The sequence below is a fragment of the Mus pahari genome, chromosome 14 (genome assembly GCF_900095145.1).
Source record: "Mus pahari chromosome 14, PAHARI_EIJ_v1.1, whole genome shotgun sequence".
Classification (NCBI taxonomy): Eukaryota; Metazoa; Chordata; class Mammalia; order Rodentia; family Muridae; genus Mus; species Mus pahari.
The window spans coordinates 77,075,199-77,100,826 of NC_034603.1; the positions used below are offsets into that span (position 1 = coordinate 77,075,199).

General features: G+C 45.1%; 1 protein-coding gene across 2 annotated transcripts in view; it reads right to left on the reverse strand.

Moving 5' to 3' along the window:
* Positions 1–25,628, reverse strand: part of LOC110332648 — a 37,960-nt gene that overhangs the window by 4,551 nt on the left and 7,781 nt on the right. Inside the window, exons 2-5 of one of the 2 annotated variants that reach the window (XM_021213946.1) lie at positions 20,056–20,252; positions 7,216–7,352; positions 3,881–4,054; positions 1,284–1,487 (exon numbers count right to left, since the gene is read on the reverse strand). In XM_021213946.1, coding sequence (XP_021069605.1) covers positions 1,284–1,487; positions 3,881–4,054; positions 7,216–7,352; positions 20,056–20,252 — 712 coding nt within the window. Of the gene's footprint in view, positions 1–1,251; positions 1,488–3,880; positions 4,055–7,215; positions 7,353–20,055; positions 20,253–25,628 lie in introns of those variants that run through there. The other variant, XM_021213947.1, reaches the window with a different exon arrangement.

Here is a 25,628-nt window from a genome sequence, read left to right on the forward strand (position 1 = left end):
GGGGCCCTCCCCCCTTGATCACTAATTGAGAAAATGCCTTACAGCTGGATCTCATGGAGGCACTTCCCCAACTGAGGCTCCTTTCTCTGTGATAACTCCAGCTGTGTCAAGTTGACACAAAGCTAGCCAGTACAGTTATGTTACTCATATTGGGTTCTAGAACAAGCCATTTCTCACTTCCTCTGAGTTCAGAGATTTGGTTTTGTATCCATGTGGTCTGGCAGTTTACTTATGACCTGCATGTGAAATTGATGACCCAGAACCAAAAGACCCTTAGAGAAATGTTGGGCAATGGGGCTGCAAGACAGCCCAGTATAAACCGTGGCAAACATATCTTGGCTCAAGCATAGCATTAGCCTTGTCAGTGAGGGTAAGGCCCTGACAATTGACCTGAAGGATTTAGATGCAGGTGCACGTGGTCTTCAAATACTGAGATCCGTGGTCATAATTTTTAAAAATAACTTATTTTTTTTAAAAAATGAGCATATATTGCTTTTAAACATTCAAAGAAAATGGAAGCTATTTAGATTGGAAGAGTTCATTTAGGAGAGCAGTGTTAGCTTTTGTGTTTATAAATTATAAAAAGGGTTGTTTTCAGTTAGCTTAGGCATTTCTCCTTGTCATGATCTGATTTATAAACCACTGAATGTCCCAGATCTTAATTGCTTTCCCATCATCCGTGTTCCTTTCTTTTTCTGATTTTACATCTTGTCTCCCAGGACATTCCCAATAGGATTTTTATTAGCTTCCTTTATAGTTAGAGACGAGCCAACCATTCCAGCAAAGGAGGAACTTTCTTTGAACTGGGGAGACAGTCTCTCTCTCTCTCTCCTCTCTCTCTCTCTCTCTCTCTCTCTCCTTTCTCTTCTCTCTCTCTCCTTTTTCTCTTTCTCTCTTCTCTCTCTGTCTCTCTCCCACCCCAACCCCCACTCTGTGATTAACCGCATTGTGAGGAACTAAACCCAAGATGCTCATATAATATCCCAGGAGTAGCGAATGAACAATGCTGGACTTCTGGTGCACAGAGTGCCAGCCTTATCCCACTAATTTTTCAGGCTTCTGAGGAAAGTGTCGTTGAGGATTTGGGTTTGGTTGTGTCTCTTACACTTCCTAATGGTTCACCCTGTGCCAGAGCATAATATGGTCATTTTTATATGGACTATATAAACACGGTCACATGTGAGGCTGGCTCCCTGGACATTTTCTGTTTTTATGTCAGATCTTGTAGTGAGGGACCACAATACAGTTTTGCAATTTCATTTCATGTCGTTATATTTTGTCGCTTTAACTATTGGGGGGAATAAAGGCTTTTTAATTTGGCTCACTGGCTTGTCCTTTTCATGATGGCCATCATCCTTTCCCAATGTGAGCTCTTTTGGAGACAAAGGTAAATCCTGCAGATTCATGTCACTGAGGGATGAAGTATTTATTCTCCGCCTGTGAGAACTCATGGGCAGGTCTCTGGGCAGCACCAACCTTCGCATCTCCTGTGAAGCAGAGAAGGCTTGTGGTGAGAAGGAGCATGGAGGTCACGAATGCCTGTTGATGTCACCAGAGGGAGCTGTAAATGGGAGTGCTTAGCTACACCTCCCAGGCTCAACCCCTGGCTTCGCTATGGAATGCTAACAGTTGCAGACAAGCAGCTGTGTTTTTCTAGCTTTAGGTCCTGTGTACAGAGTGAGCACGATGCTCATTCGACAGAGTGCGTGAGAATTAAGCATTAGCACAGTCTTCAGTGCTGAGCCCGGGGGGGGGGTAATTTGAATGAGAACTGGCCCCCAGTGATGCTGTTTGGAGAGGTTGTGGAACCTTTAGGAAGTGGAGCTTTGCTGGAGGAAGTACTGGGGGGGGGGTGGCCTTCCTCCACTTCCTGTTCTGCCCTTCTGCTTCCTGTGTGTAGAAATACATCACCAGCTGGTTTCCTGTCGCCATATGCTGCAGGATCCCCACCATCATGGACTCTATCCCTCTGGAGCCATAAGCCTGAATAAACCCTTCCTTTGGGCCATTGTTTCTTGTTAACGAATGTTTTATCACATTAACAGAAAAGCCACTACTGCAACATGACATGAGTTAATAACTTAGCACATGGGCACCGTTCCTTCTACCACATGGGAGATAGTCTCTTCCCATAGAGGAGGCATCCATTTGTAGGGGTTTGTTCTGCAGCAACACCACATGCTGATACGAATGGCTCTTAGTTCCTTCTGGGTAATCAGTTTATGACTTTGGTTCATGGCAGTGTGTTCCAGGATGGACAGAAGCTTCTTGGGGATGGGGTGTGGATTTCCCTTCTCGTGTTTGGGCCTGGACACAAGCACAGTGTCTGAAGAATATTGGTGGTGAGTGGACAGAAGATGAAATTTGGCTAGTTTCTAGAAAGGTCAGAGAGTGGTAATTTTCAAATTCAACTTCACATGGGAATGTGGTTAGTACGACAAACCGTCTGGTTTGCTCCGGTCCAAAGGAGCTGGGAGATTTGCTTTTAGGACGAGGACCTCGGAGTCTTCCGAGACTCAAGAGTCCATGTGTTAAAAGTTGGAAACTGCAAGGGACAAATGTCAAAGTTAGTCCTGGAAAACTAAGGATGAGCTGGTGACTTCATCTGCGGAGCTTGAAGACCTGCAGATGTGATGTCTGGGATCCAACCCCTAGCCTCTCATCTAACTGTTCTGAGGAAGGTTAGACATTATTAATATATCTAATTTCCTGGCTGATCCTGATGTTCAGTAAGCATTAGTACAGATGTGCAACAAGCAGGTTCCAGCACACGTCGGAGGACTGTGACTAGCTGCAGTTCCCATGCTGTCTCTTCCGCGCTCGGGGTTCTAGTTGTTTAACCCTGTTAGTTACCCTTCTAGTGGGTACCCACTACGTACCCACTGTACCTTCCAAGATGTATAATTTTCTGTGGGTGCCATGGTAGAAGCTAGGTTGGGTCATGGTTGACTGGGTAATAAAGCACAAAGTCAGTATGCAGAACAATTCAGGAAGGCAATTCCAAGCCCCCTCCTGACAAAAACCCGCCACATAATTGAAATCACAAAAGCTTGGGATCCACACTTTGTGTGTGGTGTGTGTGTGTGTGTGTGTGTATGCACATGTGTGCATGTGTGTGCACACTTATGGGTACATGGAAACCAGAAGAGGGTGGTAGATGTCCTGATCTATCATTCCTTGCCATTCCTCTTGAGCCACGGTCTCTCACTGAACCCATAGTTAGACGACATCCACTAAGCCCCAGGGATCCTCCAGTGTCTGCCCCTGGTCACCCATAGAGCTACAATTGCAGGTATGCATGGGGCCACGCTCCGCTCAGCTTTTTTTATGTAGATGCTTGGGGATTTGAACTCAGGCCCTTATTGCTTGCACAGTCCATTAAGTCATTGTCACAGCCCTGGGAATCTACATTTTTTTAATCAGTCTTTCCAAGTAATGCAGAGGCACACTCAAATTTTCAGACCACAAGAACATATACCAACTGCCTCTCCTTTCCAGTATAGCCCTTCCCTTGGAATTACCTCATCTCTGAACATCACAGCTATAGCCATTGCCTTCTCCCTATCCCCTGAACTCCTCCCACAGGTCACTGTCCCATATGATATGAGAGACTACTTATGGCAGCAGATGGCAGGACAAGTCTCAGCTCTTTACCCCCTCCTTTTCTGTGAGCTGAAAGTGAGCGACAGAAGTATATTCTCCTGTAGATAATGAGTCCGGAGAATAGATGCTTGCCAATCTAAGATACTGAGTTAGGGGTTAGCTCTAACCCTTTGTGACTCGGCATTCTTGGGGCCAAAACTGACTCATCTACTCCTGACAAGGATGAAGAACTGAGGTTTGTCTCTGGTGGCCCCCGAGGATTTAATCTGAAACTTACTGTGGTGGCCAGAGCCTGGAAAGGAGAGAAGACCTGCCCAAACTGATAGCATTTGTGCACGTTGATGTCACCAAAGCGGCTACGGCGTTCCTTCCAACCCGCCAGCCTCTTCTCTGCCTTCATGTCCATAAGGTGCCGGAAAGGACCCTGCTGGGGCAGACGGGCCACGCGTGCCTGCAAAGGACCAGTTTGCAAGGGCGCATCGTTAGACAAGCTGTACTCTACAGGAGGCAGCTCTCGCTCATGCCTCTCATCGATGAGATGGGCTTTCATTGGCTTTTGCCTTCTGCTATCTTGAGAGACAGAGGAAAGAGCCAGGCCCTCCACTTGCTCTCGGGAGCTGTGATGGTTTGTAGATGCTTGGGATAGGGAGTGGCACTGTTAGGAGGCGTGGCCTTGTTGGCGTAGGTGCGCCTAGGCTTTAATACCCTAGTCCTAAACTGCCTGGATTTGAGTCTTAGAGGCCTGCAGATGAAGATGTAGAACTCTCAGCTCCTCCTGCACCATGCCTGCCTGGATGCTGCCATGCTCCTGCCTTGATGATAGTGGACTGAGTCTCTGAACCTGTAAGCCAGCCCCAATTAAATGTTGTCCTTATAAGAGTTGCCTTGGTCATGGTGTCTGTTCCTAGCAGTAAAACCCTATCTGAGCAGGAGTCCTAGCGCCACGCCCCAAGGGCCAGAGCACAGACTGAGTTCCAGCCCAAACGGTGCTGACTCACTATGGGACCTTGACTCAGGGGACTACACACACACACACACACACACACACACACACACACACACACACACACACTCTTGGTGCGGCATCACCATGGCAAAAAACCCAGGCCTATCCTGGAGGCTTTTTCTAGATTAGATGAAGTGAAGTGTGAAGAAAGACCCACCGTAAATGTGGGTAACCCCTTTCTGTAGATTGGGGTCCTGGGCTGAACAGAAAGCAGCGTATCAAAGAAGCACCATTGCTTCCTGCTCTGACCACCAGGCTTTCTTGCCCACTGTAGACCATCCCTTTGAGTCCAAACAAACTCTCCGCTCTGCAAATTGCTCATATCAGGCATTTTCTCACAGTAGTTAGAAAAATAACTACAGTGCTTTGCCTCCCTGACTTTGCTAGTTTCTGACCATAGGATCCTCAACTTGTTTCTCTCTCCTTACTTGACCCCTTTGAACTGTCAACAGGTCCCAAAATTTTCCCGGACAACACAAATCATTCTTGTACAATGAGTTCCACCTCGTGATCTGCGCATGTGTGCCTCACCCGGAAGACTTCCCCCAGGAGTGCTTGGCTCCCTTCTTAGTGGAGGAGTCCCAGAAATTACTGTCTCTCTCCACAGCTTGCTTCTTGTTTGTTTTTTTCTACAAAGCCAGGAATCTGGCCAGTAACTGAGATTGGTGGCTAATGGCTTTGGGCTGCTGACAACTGAATTTCCCCCCACCTCCCATTCTAACTAGGCATGTGGTGGAATGAGGGTGTGGGAAGCCAGAGCCACCACAGGAACTTGGTCCCAGTGAGGGAGTTAGACCACATCCTGTCTCCCACATATCAGGAAACAAGACCAGGTTTTGTTTCTTCCAGCACTAACCAAAAAGACCCCAGATAGGGAGTGAGAGAGTCAACCTGGGATGATGACGGAGGAGTGACAAACATTTGAGGCCAATCAGATCTCAAGAATCAAGCCTTTCCCTTCCCAGATGGGAAAACTGATCCAGCAGTGTGGAAGGGGGCTTTTCTAGGTCCTGTCACCTTCTCTGCCATCAGATGTAAGTGGCTAGATGTAGTTTCAGGATAGCTGCTCTTTCAAAGGAAGGCCATTTCAGGGTTTACCATGAAGAGCTATGGCTTGTTGGTGATGGACCTCAGATGGACCAAGACCAGGTTGTGACCAGAGCTGACCACCCATGGAGCTCTCTCTGCAGTAAAAAAAAAAATAGTGATTCTTCCATCTCTCTCCATCTCCATTTCTGCTCTTTCTTCCTATTTGCTGTGTTGACTTTCTTTGTAAGATTTAGCATCACCATCATCACCATCATCATCCTCATCACCATCATCATCCTCATCACCATCATCATCCTCATCACTACCATCATCGTCATCATCACCACCACCATCACTCACCATCATTGTATTTTTAGTACAGGATCTAAGTTTACATCTTTTCTGCTCATACCCTACCCATCCTAATCTTCTATTGTTCTCGTGCCTTCTACTTATTCCTGTTCATCTTCTAAGATCCTGACTTTGACTTCCAATAACTTACCCCCACCACACACACACACACACACACACACACACACACACACACACACACTGGGAACCATTCTAAACTCTTAGCCAAGTTAGCATTCCTCAGGACACCCACAGCGTTCTCTCACGGGCTCTCTGTCCCTATGTAACTCCCTGCTAGTATCTCTCTCTATTTGAACCTTGTTGCAGGATATCTGACCATACTGTGAACCCTGAGATTGTATACTGGAAAAGCCTGTTTCTTGTTGGGGTGTGGCTCAGCCCTGGCATACACCTTTTATCCAGGAGCTTTCTGTTTGTTGTAAACAAGATTAAAGTCAGCCATAAGTCAAGAGGCAGAGCAAGCAACCGGTTGACAGGGAGTGAACATAGGAAGAATCCATAGAGTAAGAGGAAGTCATGGGGACCGATAGAGAGATGCACAGGAAGTAGAAAGGAGGGACACTCAGTTTGAAGGGTATTTAAGACCGTGTGGAGGAGCTTTGTCCTTCTGTGATGCTGGTTGAAGAGGAAGTTTATCTGGGTGCTTTGTCTGCCTCTCTGAGCTAGCAGGCTTTCACCCCAACATCTGGCCTCTGAGTCTCCATTTGGTAAAATCGAACAATTGGGATTTTGTTTTAAAACTAACAGAACCTGCCCCAATTGGACGTTCACCCCCGACATGGCTTGCAGACCATGTAGGAAGTTCCCCACAGAAATTTGTCACCCACGTGAGCAATTCGATTTGGATTTTCTGGATTTTTTTAAATGTCTATAGTAGGGATAAAAATTCAGAATAACTCTGAAGTGTTGGTGGAACACATTTCCCACAGAGTGAAAGGAACCTATTACCTGTGGGAAAGACAGTTAGCCCATCAATGGTGGGAAAGACAAGAGGGCTTCTGGGCCATCAAGGGGTAAAGACCACCCCTTATGCAGTCTACATGTGCACAGCAGACACTCAGGGCATGGAGGCAGAACGGAGGGATTCCTGGGTGGGAAATGCCTCCATTAACCTCAGAGAAACAATGGCAGGCAGGTGACAGGGTCTGAGTGGGAATCCTGACCCCCCACCCACCCAGCCAGGGCTCCCCATGCCCTCCGCTCACCCTTCTGTGAGGACCCATCTTCTCAGCCTGCAACGGGTAAGGAGAAGAGAAAGGGCTCACGTCGTATATTCGGATGCTCTTTGTTGTTGGAGGTGACAGTTCACGACCTTGTCCTGCGTCTTTGCTGTCACATGCCCCTAAGGGAATTAGAGGTAGATTCATAGAACCCAGAGGGTTTGGCAACTTCCATCCTGTTTCAAACTCGCAGGAAGAGAAAGGTTGTATTCTAGGATTCCCGGATCTGCTGCCTGCTTCTTTGCTACAATGAACAGGGTTACTTTTGCAGTGTCTGACCACAGGGTATGACAAGAGATCACAACGCACTCTCGAGAGCACCAAGAGCCAAGAATGGGAAGGCCATGGTGGGAATGAGTGGAGGCCAATCTGTTGTCAACTTGACTAACTGAAATCACAAGCCACTTGGCACTACGGTGGGTGAGGGATTTTCTTGATTAGATGATTTCCAACATGAAGGTTCATCCTGAATGTGGATGACCCCCTCTGGAGGCAGTCCAGGTGGACGTGGTAGAAAGAACTGGTTTTCTCTCTGCTTGCTCACACGCTCACCGGCAAGTTCATCTAACTGGTTCTGGGGACATTCCTTCACCGGTATTAGAACCAATTTCTTTAGGATTCTTAAAGATTTATTCATTATCTATAAGTACACTGTAGCTGTTTTCAGACACCCCAGAAGAGGGCATCAGATCTCATTACGGATGGTTGTGAGCCACCATGTGGTTGCTGGGAATGGAACTCAGGATCTTCTGAAGAGCAGTCAGCGCTCTTAACCGCTGAGCCAACTCTCCAGCTTCTTTAGGATTCTGATGTAAGACAAGGAGCTCCCCAGGAACTGTCAAGGGCTTCAGTGCCCAGTTTGGAACTGCTGAGACATTCAGCCTCATAGACTGAACAGCCACTGTGTTCTTGACATCTCTACTGTGAGACAGCCATTGTTGGACTAAAAGGACCATATCCTTTAGCCAAGCTAGTTAAGTTTCCTTTTAATACACGAATGTTCCTTTGGAGAACTGAATAAGATAGAGAACTGGCGAATAAAGGTGCTGTGGAATTCCTAGGTGATGCTCAGAGATGCCTTGTGGGGAGTGTGTATTCTCAGGAAGTCATTCTGCTGCAGCTGTGTGAGCTGAGTGGATCCTCACTGTGGGGATTTAACTGTGTAGGGAATATTATCAGCGCTCCAGCGTGGATGTTTAATCAGGTTAGCTAAGGAGTCAATTGTGCAAACCTTCATTTTGCTGAATGGATGGACAATTCTCTATCTTAATGCAGAGGCTGACAAACTTTCTCCTCAAAGGCCAGATGGTAAATACTTTAGGACGCGTAGACTGCATGATATTTTTCCAACTACAGAGCAAGTCTATTGGAGCACATAAATAGCTCTGGTTGGGTTTGGTCAGAAAAGGGCTTGCTGTGTAGTCATGGCACAAGTTTGATCCCTGGAACTGGTGTTATAGATGCATGCTGCTGTGCCTGACTTTTTTACGTGAGAGCTGGGAACCCAGACTCAAGTCCTCATGTTTGCAAAGCACACACCTTACCCACTGAACAGTCTCTCTAGCCCCAAGGCTCCTTTATATTAAAAACCTAATAAAGTCCCAAATTTCTAGAGTAAATGATTCCATTGCCACATTCCTTAATCACCTCTTCCCAGCTTTCATGGATTCGTGAGAATTTCCTAGTGTACTCTCCCTCCCAAAGACGCAGGAGGGGGCCATTTATCCTCTCATGCATGAGCACCAGTGGGTAATTAAGACCATTGCATCCCCTAGGCAATCTTGAAGGTTTCCTCTGTTGGGCCAACCCTGCTGCTCATTCATTTCCTTTTCCTTTATAGAAGTAGCTCCTGTGGTACAGGGCCAGGGCTGCTGTGTGCTGTGGGCCTCCTCGACACCTCCTTCAGGCTGAGTAGAAGCCTTGCATTTCTCAAAGGATTGAAAACAGAGAACGAAGTAAGGGAAATGGCCAAACTCATTCTATGAAGCCTCTATGAAATTGTATGAAGAGAATTTCAGACCAATTTTCCTTATAAAAATTGATGCAAAAAAAAAAAAACTCAATAAAATACTCACAAACCAAATGCAAGAACATATCAAAGATATCATCCACCATGATCAAGTAGGGTTCATCCCAGGAATGCCAGAATGGTTCAATATATGGAAATCCATCAATGTTATCCATCATATAAAGAAATTGAAAGAAAAAAAAACACATAATCATCTCCTTAGATGCTGATAAAGCCTTTTACAAAATCCTTCATGTTAAAAGTCTTGGTGATATCAGGGATTCAAGGCACATACCTAGATACAATACAGGCAATATACAGCAAGCCAATAGCCAACATCAAGTTCAATGGAGAGAAACTGAAATCAACTCCACTATAGTAAGGGTCAAGACAAGACTGTTCACTCTTTTCCCTTCTTTTCAATATAGTCCTTGAACCTCTAACTGGAGCAATAAGACAACTGAAGGAGATAAGGAGATACAAGTAAGGAAGGAAGAAGTTAAAGTATCGCTATTTGTGGGTGATATGATAGTATACACAAGTGACCCCCAAAATTCTACCCGAGAACCCCTACAGCTGATAAACACCTTCAGCAAAGTGGCTGGATACAAAATTAACTCAAAGAAATCAGTAGCACTCCTTGATACAAAGGATAAACAGGTTGAGTAAGAAGTTAGGGAGACAGCACCCTTCACAATAACCTCAAATAATATAAAATACCTTGGTGTAACTCTAAGCAAGCAAGTGAAAGACCTGCATGACAAGAACTTCAAGTCTCTGGAAAAAGAAACTGAAGAAGATATCAGAAGATGGAAAGATCTCCCATGCTCATGGATCAGTAAGATTAACATAGTAAAAATGGCCATCTTACCAAAAAGCAATCTACAGATTCAATGAAATTCCCATCAAAATTTCAACACAATTCTTTATAGACCTTGAAAGAACAGTCTCAATTTCATATGGAAAAAAAACAAAAAATCTTGGGATAGCTAAAATAATCCAGAACAAATAAAGAACTTTTGGAAGTACCACCATCCTTGACCTCAAGCTGTACTATAAAGCAATAGCAATAAAAACTGCATGTTACTGGTATAGAAACAGACAAGAATAGAATCCAAGAAGCAGAAACAAATCCACACACTTTTGGACACTTGATACAATGGATAATGGAGAGCATCTTCAAATAGTGCCGGTCTAACTGGATGTCTGCATGTGGAAGAATGCAAATAGATTCATATTTATCATCCTGCACAAAACTCAATTCCAAGTGGATCAAAGACCTCAACATAAAACCAGATACACTAAATCTAATAGAACAGAGTGAGCCTACCCTTAAACTCAGTGCTATAGGAGACAACTTCCTGAAGAGAGCACCCATGGCTCAGGCACTAAGATCAATAATAAATGGGAACTCCTGAATTAATAAGTGGGACCTCATGAAACTGAAAAACTTCTGTAAGGTAAAGGACACTGTCCATAGGATAAAATGACAGCCTACAGAATGAGAAAAAAAATCTTCATCTGACAGAGGGCTAATACCTAAAATATCTAAAGAACTGAAGAAGTTGGACACAAAACACTAAAATAATCCAATTAAAAATGGGGTACAAAGCTAAACAGAAAATTTTCAACAGAGGAATCTCTAATGGCCAAGAAGCACTTAAAGAAATGTTTAATGTAATTAATCATAAGGGAAATGCAAATCAAAGCAACCTTACACCCATCAGAATGACTAAGATCAAAACTGGTGGGAGTGTAAACTTGTACAGCCACTCTGGAAATCAATTTGGTGGTTTCTCAGAAAACTGGGAAAAGTTCTACCTCAATATCCAGCTATGCCACTCCTGGGCTTATACCCAAAAGATGCTCCACCATCCCACAAAGACACTTGCTCAACTATGTTCATAGCAGCTTTATTTGTAATAGTCAGAAATTGGAAACAACCTACATGTCCCTAAACTGAAAAATGGATAAAGAAAACGTGGTTCATTTACAACAATGGAATAATGCTCAGCTATTAAAAACAAGGACATCATGATCATTTTGCAGGCAAATAGATGGAACTAGAAAATATCATCCTGAGTGAGGTAACCCAGACAGAAGACCATTCATGGCATGTACTCACTGATGAGTGGACATTAGTCATAAAGTACAGGATAACCACGCTACACTCCAAAGACCCCCCCAAAAGCCAAATAACAAGGAGAATCCAAGGGAGGATGCTTGAATCTTTCTCAGAAGGGGAAATAAAATGGATATCCGAGGTGGATGGAGGAGGGAACTGGGTGGGTGAGGGGATGGGAAAGGGAATGGGATAGAGAAATCAGATGCAGGGAGAACATGGGAAAGAGAACAGAAATCAGTAGGGATGACATCTCTAGGATGTGCCTGAGACCTGGGACAGGGGTTGGGGGAAGCAGCAGGGAGCCTATGGGGGTAACTTTAGCTGAGAATCCTAGTAGTGGGAGATAGGAAGTCTGAGGTGGCCACCTCCAGTGGCCAGGTAGGACTCCCACTGAAGAAATAAGAACACCATCTCACCCAAAAAAACTTTGACCCAAAATGTGTCCTGCCTACAAAATGTGCAGGGAAAAAGATGGAGCAGAAATGGAGGGAATGGCCAACCGATGGCCAGCCCAAGCTGAAACTCATCTCACGGGCAAGTACCAATCCTCGACACTATTAATGATACTCTGTTATGTTTGCAGACAGGAACCTAGCAAACTGTCCTTGAAGAGGCTCCCCACCCATCAGCTGATGGAAACAGATTCAGAGACCCACAGCCCAAAATTAGATGGAGCTCAGTGAGTCTTGTGGAAGAGTTATAGGAACGATTGAGGGGCCCAAAGAAGATAGAGACTCCACAAGAAGACCAACAGAATCAACTAACCTGGACCTTTGAGGGCTACCAGAGACTGAAACACCAACCAGAGAGCAAGCATGGGCTGGGTCTACCATAACCCCCAGCACATCTGTAACAGCTGTGTAGTGTGGTCTTCATGTGGGTCCCCAACAACTGAAGCAGGGGCTTTCCCTGAGTCTGTTGCATTCCTGTCAGGTTAGACTGGGCAATGGATTTCAAACGTCCATCTTTCTCCTCGTCCTAGTGTTGGGGTTTCAGATGTGTGCCACCATTTATTACATGGGGGGCTGGGGGTCAAACTCATGCTTGTACAGTGAGCACTTCACTGACAGACATCTCTCCAGCTCTGAACATGTTCAGTGGTGGAATCAGGTGATGGTTGGGCTACCATGGTTTAATGGGGTGTCTGGAATTCAACAGAGGCTCAATCAATGTTTGGGAAACAAGTTTGTGGGGAGAGGACTGTGAAGATGCCTGTCTGAGGTGAAAATGGACTTTTCTCCCCAGATGCTCTGCCTCTTGGGATGCCTGTCTGGAACTCGAAGCAGTATGTAATATGCCAGGAGGGACTTCCCCTTTAGACCCCAGGCACCAGAGCCCACATGGCATTCAATCTCAAATGTCCTCCGCCACTCCAGCATTATCTTAAGGGGAATCCAGTCTCATGGGGCTTTGCTGAAGCCCCCTTAGCCATTAACGTTTGCCTTTGCAACCAGTATTGCTGGGCTCAAGGACTGTGCATCCAGCAGGCATCAGGGGCGGCCCCTCCCAGGCTGGGATGGAGGCGGCCCTGGGGAGGAGAGAAGGCGTAGGGAAGTGGGGGAGTGGGAGATTCCAGGCTGTTCTTTATTTATTGTGAGATAACCAGGACATTTGGATAATTTTAAAATTCTTTCTTTAGTATGGTTTTTAGGGGTGAGGGGAAGGGGGAGGAGGAGGGAGAGAAGCAGGGAGGCGTTCTCTGGAAGTGATTAAACTCGGAGATAGCACATACTCATAGAAAACTGGAAATTTTAAAAGAAGACTTGTTTGTAACCTCAAAATTAATCCCATGCCCTTGATGCTGAAAATACTTCTCTTTGGGTACAGATAGAGAAGTATTTCCTACTTAACTCTGAGCCCTTGAAGGTAAAAATAGGCTTCTGCTGAACGACTCTGTTTCCTCTTAAGAAAAGAACATATACTTGGCAAATACTCCACCACTGAGCTGCACCCCTACATCTTTGGGTTTTATTCTTGTTTTCTTTGAGAAATGGCCTTGCCATGTGCAGGCTCCATAAAAATATCAACTTCCCTGCCTCCGCCACCATGCCCATGTCTGTGGAGGCCTCAGGACAACCCTGGGTCCCACTTTTGGCTCTCCAGCACCTTTAAGACAGGCTCTCTCATTTTCTTGAAGCTTGCCAATTAGGCCGGTTGGTCGGCAAGCTTTCCAGACCCTCCCATCTGCACCTCCCCAGTGCCCAGAATCACACTTAGCACTTTCTGCGGCTTTATCTGGGTTCTGAGGGTGGGGTGGGGTTGAACTTACGTTTTCATTCTCTCACAGCAAGCCCTGTATGGACTGAACCTTTCAGAACTATTTTTAAAGGGGTTTTAGTGTTCAAGGTAGGGGCAGTGAATTTTCGCTGGCTGGAGTAGCAGGTCCCGGTCCTGGTAATGTGTTGGAACCTCCCATGTTGCTCCTGTGTGTTGCAAGCTAGATGCCAAACCAGGGGGATTTTTTTTTTGAGGGTGGAAATGATCACACTATGGATTACAGTGTTTTGTTTAAGCACTTTTTGTTTGTGACAATGGCTCCCATATGCTTAAAAAAGAAAAAAACCACACTGGAGTTTTAAATATCTGTCTGTCTGTCTGTCTGTCTGTCTATCTATCTATCTATCTATCTATCTATCTATCTATCTATCTATCTATCTATCTATCTTTCTGTCTATCTAAAAGTCATACAGTTGTATGAAAGCTTTAAGGCTTCTTGCCTTTCTGCATCAGGAGAAAGCTGTTAATGCAAGAGAAACACTGTAATTTCTAAACATTTAAATTTGCTTCTGTTATCGTTACTTTCACAGCTGCCTCATGTAACCCGAGGTGGCCTCAGATTCTCTGTGCAACCAAAGTCGGCTTGAACAGCTGACCCTCTTTCCTCTGCCTCCCAAGTGCTGGGTGACATACATGCATCGCCACATCTGGCTTGTGATTTCTTTTAAAACAAGTTTTACAATAATATTTTTTAACTCCCCCAGCTCCTAGCAAGGGCTCTACCCTGTGGCTTGAGTATTCAGAAGGACTGTGTAAGACAGAACCTGAATCTTTATTGTACAGGGTATGGCAGGTGGAATTCTAAGATGCCTAGGATTCTAACCCCATATGATCCAATGTCCTGGATGATCCATGTCCTTGGATGTGACCTGGGTTGCTGAATGTGATGATCCAACATTCCAATGACTACGGCACTATATTGCAAAGATAAAGGGATTTTTGTAGCTTAAAAACCCTTATAAGGTGACTCTAAAGGGATCAAGGAGGTGCTTATGGGTTGCAGAAATGGCTCCATGGCTAAGAGACTTGTCGCTTTCCAGGGGGCATCAGTCTGTTTCCTAGAACCCACAAAGTGGCTAAGAGCCATCTGTAATTCTAGTTTTTAGAAGATCTGATGCCCTTTTCTGGTCTCAACAGGAACCACACATATGGTATGCATGCCTACATGCAAGCAAACCACTCATACCCCCCCCCAAATAAAAACAAACAAAGAGTGCATCTTGGCAGGTCTGACCTAACTCACTGAGTCCCTTAGAAATGATCTTGGGTTCAAAGCCTTCAAGAGACAAGCCACCGTGAGTTCTAAGACTGCAAAGAAATGGATTTTGCCAAGAACCCAGAGCCACAAGGGGATGCCAAGGATAGGAGTCAGCTAAGCTTTGTCCAGTTTCCTGACCCATAAAAGCAGACATAATTGGCAGATGTTGTTTTAATCCACCAGATGTGTGGTCATTTCCTCTGTGGCAAGAGGACTCTGATCCAGTGGTGGAGAGATAATAGCAGAGACTCTGAGGTTAAGGGACTTGGCCAGGAACACACATTGGAAGCTCATGGGTCTGGGAGTCAAGCCTCTTCATTTGCTACAGTGTGCTATTAACCACCACCCCACCCTCGGTTTACAGAAAAAGGCTCACTGGCACCAACCCACTTATTTTCTGGAAAATATAAACTGGAACAAACCAAGGCTGATTCTAAACTCTGCTGTGTTGTGAAAATCAGAAGAAGGAGCTGCTAGTACAACACAGAGTTCACACACACACACACACACACACACACACACACACACACACGGTAGCAAAGTCAGGATTTGGCTACCATCTAGGCTCTCTTAGAATGCTGGCTGTTCTAGGAGATGAAGGGCAGTGTTTGTGAGTAGATGTATTTCAATGGTTGACTCTAAATGCTACCTCCTGCAAGGCCACTGGTGTCCACACAATGGCAGACTATGGGTCCTTGGAACTCTTCCCCCCAAAACCAGTCATGTTCTGTGAAACAACCCAGCCTGAGTGGGCATGCCCCACCAGGAGGTGTGGTTATGCAATACTGGTCTGAAAGATGAGCTTACTCTGAGTCTGGATAAATTGGAGCAGGCTTTTTAAATCTGCAGTCTCCCAAGTTTTCCTTGATCCTTTCAAACAGAAACAGATTCTAAGCAAGGTTTGTGGCATCGGTCGCATCCAATACACAGCTTTTGGAGGAGGGAGGACTGGGGACTCTTCCATCTGTCATCTCTGCCATTTGTCTGCACATAGATTCCAAAATTTACTGTGGAAACCACACATTTCCAAGCAAACTGATTTCTTTTTCAAGCATGCCTGACTCTGATTCTGTCTGTCTGTCTCTCTCTTACACACATACATATACACACATGCCCATGCACACACTGCAATTCCACTTGAAATACTAACATTTCTGTATGTGCCTTGTCAGTCAATGGAAGCCAATCTTGTTTCTGTAGCTCATTAGCTCTAAAACCAGCAAGGCTACCCAGACCCCACTACCCCACTTCTCCTCCTCCACACGATGTCGGGCTTGGAAGATGACACGAGAGTAAGCTGACAGATATGGAAACCTGATTGGCTCTGGCGAAAGCATCTGTTGGAAACTTGCTTTGTGATTTCCTGAATGCTTAGGGTCAGAAGTGGGAGGACACCCTGAGATGGAAGAAAATTCTAGTTGCTTTGATGTGGGAGGTAAATAAGAAACACACAGACTTGAAAGAAGTATGGTGAGTGGGTTCTGAACTCAGGCTCAAGGATAAACGTTTCCCAAACATTCCTTGCCCAGAGCTTGAGCGCTAACTGCCTGAGAAAATTTACTTGGCCCAGATGGGACCACCTGCAGATGAGACAGATGCTCAACACCCCCGCCCCCCAACAGAACTGTTCTCTGCAAAGATAGGATGCCTTGGAGACTGGATAATACATTATTTTCATGCCTCTGACCATTTTTTTTATTGGTTTTATTCTCCAGAATGTTTTCAGTTCTTGGAGCAGTGCCTGACACACAGTAGGTGGTCAGCAAGTATTTGCTGAGTGAAAGACAGAATGTGATTTCCATGTGCAGCTCTGTCTGAAGCTCCTGACACTTTGCTGACTGCATAAATAACGCGTAGTATAGAGGTAGGGAAGCTAGGGGGAGCTTGGTTCCTGTGGTGGTGTATGTGCTTGGCCCAGGGAGTGGCCCTATTAGGAAGTCCTGTTGGAGTAGGTGTGTCACTGTGGGTGTGGGCTTAAGACCCTGACCCTAGCTGCCTGGAAGTCAGTCTCCCACTAGCAGCCTTCAGATGAAGACGTTGAACTCTCAGCTCTGCCTACACCATCCCTGCCTGGATGCTTCCATTCTCTTGCCTTGACGATAATGGACTGAATCTCTGAACCTGTAAGCCAGCCCCAATTCAATGTTGTCCTTTATAAGACTTGCCTTGGTCACGGTGTCTGCTCACAGCAGCAAGACCCTAAGGCAGTCCCTAAACAGAATTGGAGAGGAAGATACTCCAGGAAAGCTGGGAGAGAGTCAACCTGGATGTGCGTGGCAGTGGGAAAGCTGTGGTGTCCTGGCTGGCAGGAGATGGATACAGCCCTTGACTGGAACATCACCTTCAAAGCATGGATGACTTCTTGCTTCCTTGGCTTTAAAGCCAAAGCTTCTATCCCAAGATAAAGGATCTCTGCTCCCTCTTCTTTCACTTTGCTAATCTCTTCCTCATCAAGGTCATGCGTTCCTAGCTCTCATGGGCTGGAACGCCACGGCAACAAGGATTTTTCCTGGGGACCTAAACTGTACATCTTCATAAAGCCTGTGGTGTCTGCATAAAGTGAGACCCCTTCTGCACTCTGTGTGGCTGGGCCCCTGGAGGTCACTGGGAGGATTGGGCAAAAGCATTTTGACAATCTAGTCAGCACTAATGGCTCCGTGTTCATGACCAGGAGGGCCTTTGTCTTTCAGATTGTAAGTGAGGTCACAGAGAGCTATCTACCTCAGAATCATCTCCTGGTTTGTCCCTCTGTCTTTGAAGCCTGCATAGCAGACCCGTTATGTATTAGCAAAGAGTTAGACTCCTTTAGCTAGAGAAAGACATGAAAATGTAAAGCCACCTCGCTTCTGAAGCTCCCTCAGCTCAGGCAGTGTGGGTAACTTCCTTGCCTTCCCTGCTAAAACAATTCTGTGGGTTGATGACAGGTGAAGCTGAGAGCAAGGGAGAAAAGTGGGGAGAAAGGAGAACTTGCCAGAACTGGGGTGTAGCTCACTTGGCAGCTCAGTGGCTAGAGTGCTTGCGTAGGATGTAGAAAGCCTCAGGTTTGTTCCCCAATGTAAACTTGAACTGGTGGTACATAGCTGTCGCTCCAGAACTGGAAGCAGGGGGATCTGGAGTTTGAGGACATCCTCTACTACATAGTGAGTAAAAGGCTGGACTGTGCTACATGAGACTTTGTCTATAAACTTGTAAATGAATGAATAAACAAATAAATATAAACCATTGTCTCACAAATAAATCAATATAGGAATAAAAAATTCCTCCATTTAAAATAAAAAAAAAAAAAGACTCTGCAAGATGAAAGGAAGGAGGGGCCATGGCGTGACTCTGTCTTAGCTCTCTCAGCAACAGCATCATTACCCTGCCTCTTAAGGGACCTACTGTTGGCACTCGGCAAGGTTTGTTCTTCACACTCGAAGAGGACTCTCGTTGGCTAGTAGCTATTCTCGATATGGGAATGTTTCTGGGATTCAGGTATGAACCTCACTGGATTTGGAGGTTCCATTCAGCATGGAGGAACCCAACTCTATACATGCAAAAGCAAAGGGGCAAGGAGTTGTGGGCCCCTTGCCAAAGCCAAGCATCCCCAAAGGTCAAGCTTCATACACTTCAGTCAGATTCTCTTTCTGAGGATTTGTTTTGAGTCAGTAACATCTTGACCAGCTATGACCTCTGGGAACTGTATAAACAGTCTGTCAAGGCATGCCCACTGATACTATATTGGTCTAAGATCATGAGAGTTAAAGCCTGCCATTAATAATAATGCCTGGCATTGTTATTGATACAGTCAAGAGATAAGGAAGCTTCACCCCTATTGGCTAGCTTTTATAGACCTGAAAGGTGCTATACACACCTCCTGAGGAGATATATAACCAACAGTCTTACCAGACTATGAGTCCTGTGAGCTATAATAACTGGCCTGACAAGACATGCCCACTGGATCAATAATGGTATGAGCATCATGGGAGGAACCAGGCACTTTCTGATTGGATTTAAGTCCCATTCTATAAGGTAAAAGTCAGACTTGGGCACCATTATCAGGCCAAGAACCTGTGTCTAGACAAATAATAGGCCCTGATAGAGGACATACTACTATTATTCTACTAAATGAACATAATATTAAGCCACCTCCTAATGACTTATGACTACACCCATAGATTATTACATCTATAAACCCACATTAGAAAATTTCATTTTTTTAGTAGATGGTGGTTAACACAGAGTCTCATAACTGGTCACCATTCACAGGATAAGAGTAATTGGGGTGTTCATCCCTAAATTGGACATCCATGTTACATCCCTCCTCCCAGGGTTCAAAGGTCATCACCGTGAAAGAGGGAACAGGAAGGTCGTAAGAGTGATGTAGGCTTTGGATGAATAGGTTGAAATAGTATTTTCCAGACACAATGAGACAGTTTCACATCTGAGCTCAGAGCAGTTGTGACAGCAAGCACAAGATTTATGCACATCCCAGACAGAAACAAACAAACAAACAAACAAACAAACATAATAACAACAACAAACCTCTGCAAGGAATGGGGGTGGGTGGATGGGTATAAAACCCCAACCCTAGCTGAGGAGCTATTGGTAATTCATGGCTGCTTGAGAAAGAGTTAGTTCCCTTTAAGGGAGTGACCTCTGGTAGGTGGACCATGCTCCAGTGGGTGACCACAAAGGTAAGAGTAGATAGACCGAACAAACTGGACTCAATGGGTTCCTTTTTAAAAAGAAGTAACAAGGCTGCGGGGGCGGGGGGAGGGTAGATCCTGGGAGAGTTAGGAAGAGGGATTCAGATGAATGCGGCAGAAATTATGAAATTCACAAAGAATAAATATTTTTAAAATAGAAATCTATTAAAACAAACCCCTTCTTTCCTATGTTGTTATTGTCAGGTATTTTGTGATAACAATGCAAAAAAAAAAAAAGTAATATGGAAAGTAGAGCTTTTGAGCCAAAAGCTTCATCATGGATGGTAGTCGCTCTGCAGATTTGTTACTACAACATTAAAAAAGTAGAATATACTACATATTATATATGATTAGTCTTAGAACACTAGTTTTGCCCTTGTCCTGGGCATGGCTCCTAGGTCCGGGGTCCTGTTTTGTAATCCTTTATGCCCACAGTGTATGTATGTACAGCAGGGTTGGGCTCTCCTACCTTGCGTATCTTTTCGTAGTTCTATTTTGCCGAGGAAAGGTCCTTCCTCCGCAGCCTGCTCTTCTCCTGCCTCTTCAGTTCTGCTCCCAGGACGCCAGACGCCCTCCTTGTCCTGCAGCATCTGACCGTGGGGTGAGTGGTGGCCCTCTGGAAGCTCTTCATGATTTTTGTTCTCCCTTTTCCTCTCACGAGAAACCCTGAACGTGGAGAAAAACACAAGTCCACCGTTAGGTGTGTTCTAAATGACCCAGTGACCTACAAACGACCCAGCTGGTGTGTGGCCAAGTGAGGACGAGAAGAAATTGATAATGCCGGCTGATTCTTGAAGATGACATTGCTGGGAGAGGGTTAGCAAAACTGAGAAGCGATGCTGGCCGTTAGAGCTTTTTCGTTTTGTTTCTTACTGCTGTGACCAAGTACTTGACAAGAAGCAGTCTTAGGAAGGAAGGGTTTATTTTGGCTTGCAGTTTGAAAGCAGACAGTCCACGGCAGTGGGGAAGCCATGAAAGTGGGAACGGGACACTGGCAGGTCACCAGTCCTCAGGAAGCAAAAAGTGAACAGGAAGCTGGGCGGGGCCATGTAACCTTCAGGCCCACCCCAATGACCTGCTTCACCCAATGAGGTTCCATCTAAAGGTTCCACAACCTTCTCAAACATCCGCCATCTGACAAGCAAGCTTTTAAACTCACGGGTTCTACGGGGGGGGGGGGGTTAAATCAGAGCAGTTTTCTGATCTGGGACGCTCCCCCAGACACCATGTGTTGAAGACACTGAACTTGTGGTACTTCAGAGAAGTAGAAATGTTTGTAAGTGTGGTCTAGTAGGAGAAAGTGTGCCTTTGAAGGGTGTAGTCTGCCCCCGACCGGACCGTTCTTCTTCCTTCTCTTTCTGCCTTCTGATGTAGAAATGAACAGCTTTGCACTTCTTCCTGCTCCTCACTGTGACAACCCCCACGGTGATGTTTTGCTTCATCTCAGGCTCTGAGACAGTGGAGCCAGCAGACCCAACACTGAAACTGTGAACAGAAATAAATCTTCCTCTCCTTAAAGTTGATTTCCTCCGGTATTTTGTCACGGCTGCGGAACACTAACCTATCAAGGTGTTTGTGTGTGTGTGTGTGTGTGTGTGTGTGTGTGTGTGTGGACTGAAGCTATTAGCCGTGGACATTTTCCCCCACGTTATATTGTGCAATTAGGATCTCCCAACACGGGTTCAGTGACTCCCAAGTGCCCACCAACTCTCTCAAGCATAGGTTTTCCTGTCCTTCCTGATTCAAGACTGCTCACGCCTCCACCCTTTCTGTTACTTCCTCCTCCGTGATGTTTCAGGCTGCAGAGCCTTGGTGACTTGGCCCAAGTTTCCCCCCTTTGTCAAGAATATAGCGGTTTCCTTCCTTGTGCCCACTCCACTCTTGTCCTCATTCTCCTGGGAATGTCTAGGGTCACTTCCTTGGTCACCACTTGTGAGTAAATTCCATTTTTGTAACCTTCCAGCTACACTTTAATGTTCAGGCAGGTCACAGGTCTTTTATCTCTTCTATGAGATGATAGGTTCCATGAGGCCCTGGGTTCTGCCTACAGCGAGGACAGGTATTTCTCTGTCATGGAGTGTTGTGCCTGGCGTGAGGCAGACAAACTCTATTTCATGTGCCCGTGGGAGCACATTGGGGGAGGGTAGAAAGAAGCAAATAAGTGATTCCAAATATTAACTAGAGGGGAGGGAGAGTTTTGTGTGTGTGTGTGTGTGTGAGAGAGAGAGAGAGAGAGAGAGAGAGAGAGAGAGAGAGAGAGAGAGAGAGAGACAGAGACAGAGACAGAGACAGAGACAGAGAGACAGAGAGTGACACACAGAGAGAGAACTACATTATTACATTTAGTATTTGGAATATTCTAGGCAAGTTCTCAGCCACTGAGCTATAATAATCCCCTTCCACCCCCCCCCCCTGTTTTGACATAGGGTCACATGTAGCCTCAGCTGGCCTCATATTTACTATGTAGCTGAGGATAGTCTTGAACTTCCAGGTTTGCCTTCTGAGTGCTAGAATTACATATATGTGCCACCACATCCATGTATGTGGTGCTAGGAACTAAACCTAGGGTTTTGTGTGCTTGTGTGTATGCATGTGTGTGCATGTGTGAGTGTGTGTGTTAGGCAAGCATTCTATTAACTGAGCCACATTCCCAACCCCAACCAGCCTTTTTAATCCTTATTTTCATTTTGGTACAGGGTCTTGGTAATTTACCAAGGCAATTGAACTTGGAATCATCTTCCTTCAGTCTCCCGATCGGCTGAGATTACAGGCCTGCACCACCAGGCCTGGCTTGCATTGTTTTTTTTTTTTTTTTTTTTGTGATCCACCCCAAATCCACAGTCATGACCAGAAAATCAAAGGAATGCATTTCTATCTGAGACATTTGCGTCTGGGATTGGTTAAGGGTGCCTTGGGATTGAGTCAGAATATTTTAGCCCTGGCTAAAGGTGTCCTGGGATTGGTTAAGGGTGTTCAGGGGTAGGGTCAGGCTAGTCTAGGATTATTAAATAAATTTTTTTAGAGTGTTCCATAATTGGGTCAAGGCTCAGAACTTCTCTTCGGTATTATACGGTTAGTCCATCTGCAGTAATACTGAGTGATAATGTTATCTACTGGCTTTAATTATTTGTTTTTCTGCCCAAACCAAGAAACTAAGTTTGAATACCACCATCCTAGATGTGGTCATTAGGATTCAGACATAACAGGCTACTGGATGGGCCCTCCTGTCCTTATTTATCTCTAAACTATCCACACTGATACTGGACAGACAACTGGACATTTTCCTCCAGCATCCAGATGTAAAAAGCTGTACCATGTTTCTTTTATGGCTTTGAACTTGGTTTCTGACATTGTGGTTTCCAAAGCCTACATTCCCTTCTGATTTGTCTCATTTCTCTCCAAAGACCCAACTTAAGCAATCCCTGTATACACAGTGGTGGGAAGCTAGGGAGGTTTTTTTTTTTTTTTTTTTTTCAAAGGAAAACAAAATTGTTAAGCATAGGAAAACATCTGTTCTGTGTCCACTGGCTAGATTCCTCAACATTTCTAGCAAGCTGTGACACTTGAACTGAAAAGCCTGAGGCATATTTTGGCACATTAAGAAAATCTATACTCGATAAATAAGTGATTATGTATTTCTCCAGGGACCTCTCTGAAAGTGTTCCTCACACACCTTGCGATGATTCTTGCTTACAAAGCTGTGGCGAGGCTTTGGCAATTTACCTTATTAGGCATATATGCAAATCTATCTGAGCCTACAGGACTCAATTAAGCCAGACCTTGTCAAGAGGAATGGAATCATCGGGGGGGGGGGGAGCTCCTGGGGAGTTGGGACGCTTCAGCAGAACAGCTACTGACACCTAAAAACTATTCTTATAAGATACTGATGAAAAATAATAATTTTTAAAAGGCCCCAGAATCTAGTAACTAACAGGATGTGGTCAGATTTCTTCTTTCCGGAATTAAACATGTTTATTAACACCCCCTCGATGTAATCAGAAAATATCTTCAGCAATCTTAACAAGTTTTTAAAAAATTATTAATATAAGTTGATGTGGTGCTTGCTTGTACATTGCACATACAAAGTACTGGTATTTCTTTCTCTCCCCTCCCATATATTATTTATTGAAGGGGGACATATTGTTCATTGGCTTTATGCAGCAATATTTATTTTATTTAATTTTTGGTATCTCTTCTGCTGTCCACCCAACCCTCCATCCCGCCCCGGGATCTACGCTAGTTGTTAGAGGTCCAGCAGGATCAAGTCAGTAAAGAAATCAGGAAGGTAACTGTAGTTTATGGAAGGTGCCAGAAAAAAGTACAGGAGATGCCGAGGGAGAAGAAGCTGAAATTAGACAGATGTAAATGGCCCTTTGACAACAGAATTTAGAGCAGAAACCCTGGAGCCCGTGGCAGTAACCCAGGTGGAAACTGGGCTTTGCAAAGTGTGCACAGGAGAAACAAAGTCTCTGAAGCAGAGTTGAAGAGTATCTGAGGACCTGAGAGAAACCCCTATGGTCAGAGCGGCTGAGATGGGAAGCAGCATGTGATGAGGCTAAGGAAAAGCCCGAGCCGGGCACAAGGCCTCATGGGTAATAACTATGATTTCAGATGGTAGTCTGAAAGCGATGGGAACCGAGGGAAAGCGCCATGATGGAATTTGCATTTTATGAAAGTTAATCTGGCTGACCTTTGAGGAACAGATTGAAGAGGAAAAAGATGAAATAGGGAGGGAGGGAGGAGGGGGGAGGTGGGGAGGATGCGGAAGAGCGCACAGACCAGTGTCACAGGAGATGGAGAAAGGAGGATGGATGACAGTTCTGGAGGCAGGACCGATGAGACGCACTGATGCATCGGATTGAGGGGATTGAGAGAGGCAAGTGGATTTCTTTACATATATATATATATATATATATATATATATATATGTATGTAAAGAAATATATATACATATATATTATATACATATTATATACATATTATATTATATATATGTATATATATACATATATATGTATACATATATATACACATATGTATATATATACATATATATACATATATATGTATATAGATAGATAGATAGATAGATAGATAGATAGATAGATAGATATAGATATAGATATAGATCTGTATGTTCTGGTGCACAAGACTCTAAGTAAGCATGCCAGGGGACAACCTCCTACACTATACTCAGTAACTCCACCTACTTCCTTTGAGACACAGTCTCTCATTGGCTGGAAACTTGCCAGTTAAGCTACACTGGCTGACTACTGAGTCCTAGGGATCCTCCTGTTATGAATTCTCCAGTGCTGGGATTGCAGACAAATGTCACTGTGCCCAGCAATTTGGGATGAGGGGTTCTGCACTTTGAAGTGTGTGTGGGGGGACGTGGTTCTGGTGACCAAACTCAATCCTTCATGGTTCTAAGGCAAGCACTTGACCCGCCGAGCCACCTCCCCAGGTCCATTGCTAACGCTTAGAGACGAGTAGTGGGGTTGTTGGTGTCACTGGCTAATGGAGAACTCATTTTGTTGTTGTTTTTATTGGATATTTTCTTTATTTACATTTCTAATGTTATCCCCTTTCCTGGTTTCCCCTCCGAAAAACACCCTCCCCCTATCTCCTCCCCACTCCCCCTGCTCACCAACCCACCCACTCCTGCTTCCTGGCCCTGGCATTTCCCCACACTAGGGCATAGAGCCTTCATAGGACAAGGGGCCTCTCCCCACATTGATGTCCAACTAGGCCATCCTCTGCTGCATATGCAGCTAGAGCCATGAGTCCCACCATGTGTGCTCTTTGGTTGGTGGTTTAGTCCCTGGGAGCTCTCAGGGTACTGGTTAGTTCATATTGTTGTTCCTCCTATGGGGCTGCAAACCCCTTCAGCTCCTTAGGTCCTTTCTCTAGCTCCTTCATTGGGGACCCTGTGCTCAGTCCAGTGGATGGCTGTGAGCATCCACTTCTGTATTTGTCAGGCAGGGCCCTGTGCTCAGTCCAGTGGATGGCTGTGAGCATCCACTTCTGTATTTGTCAGGCACT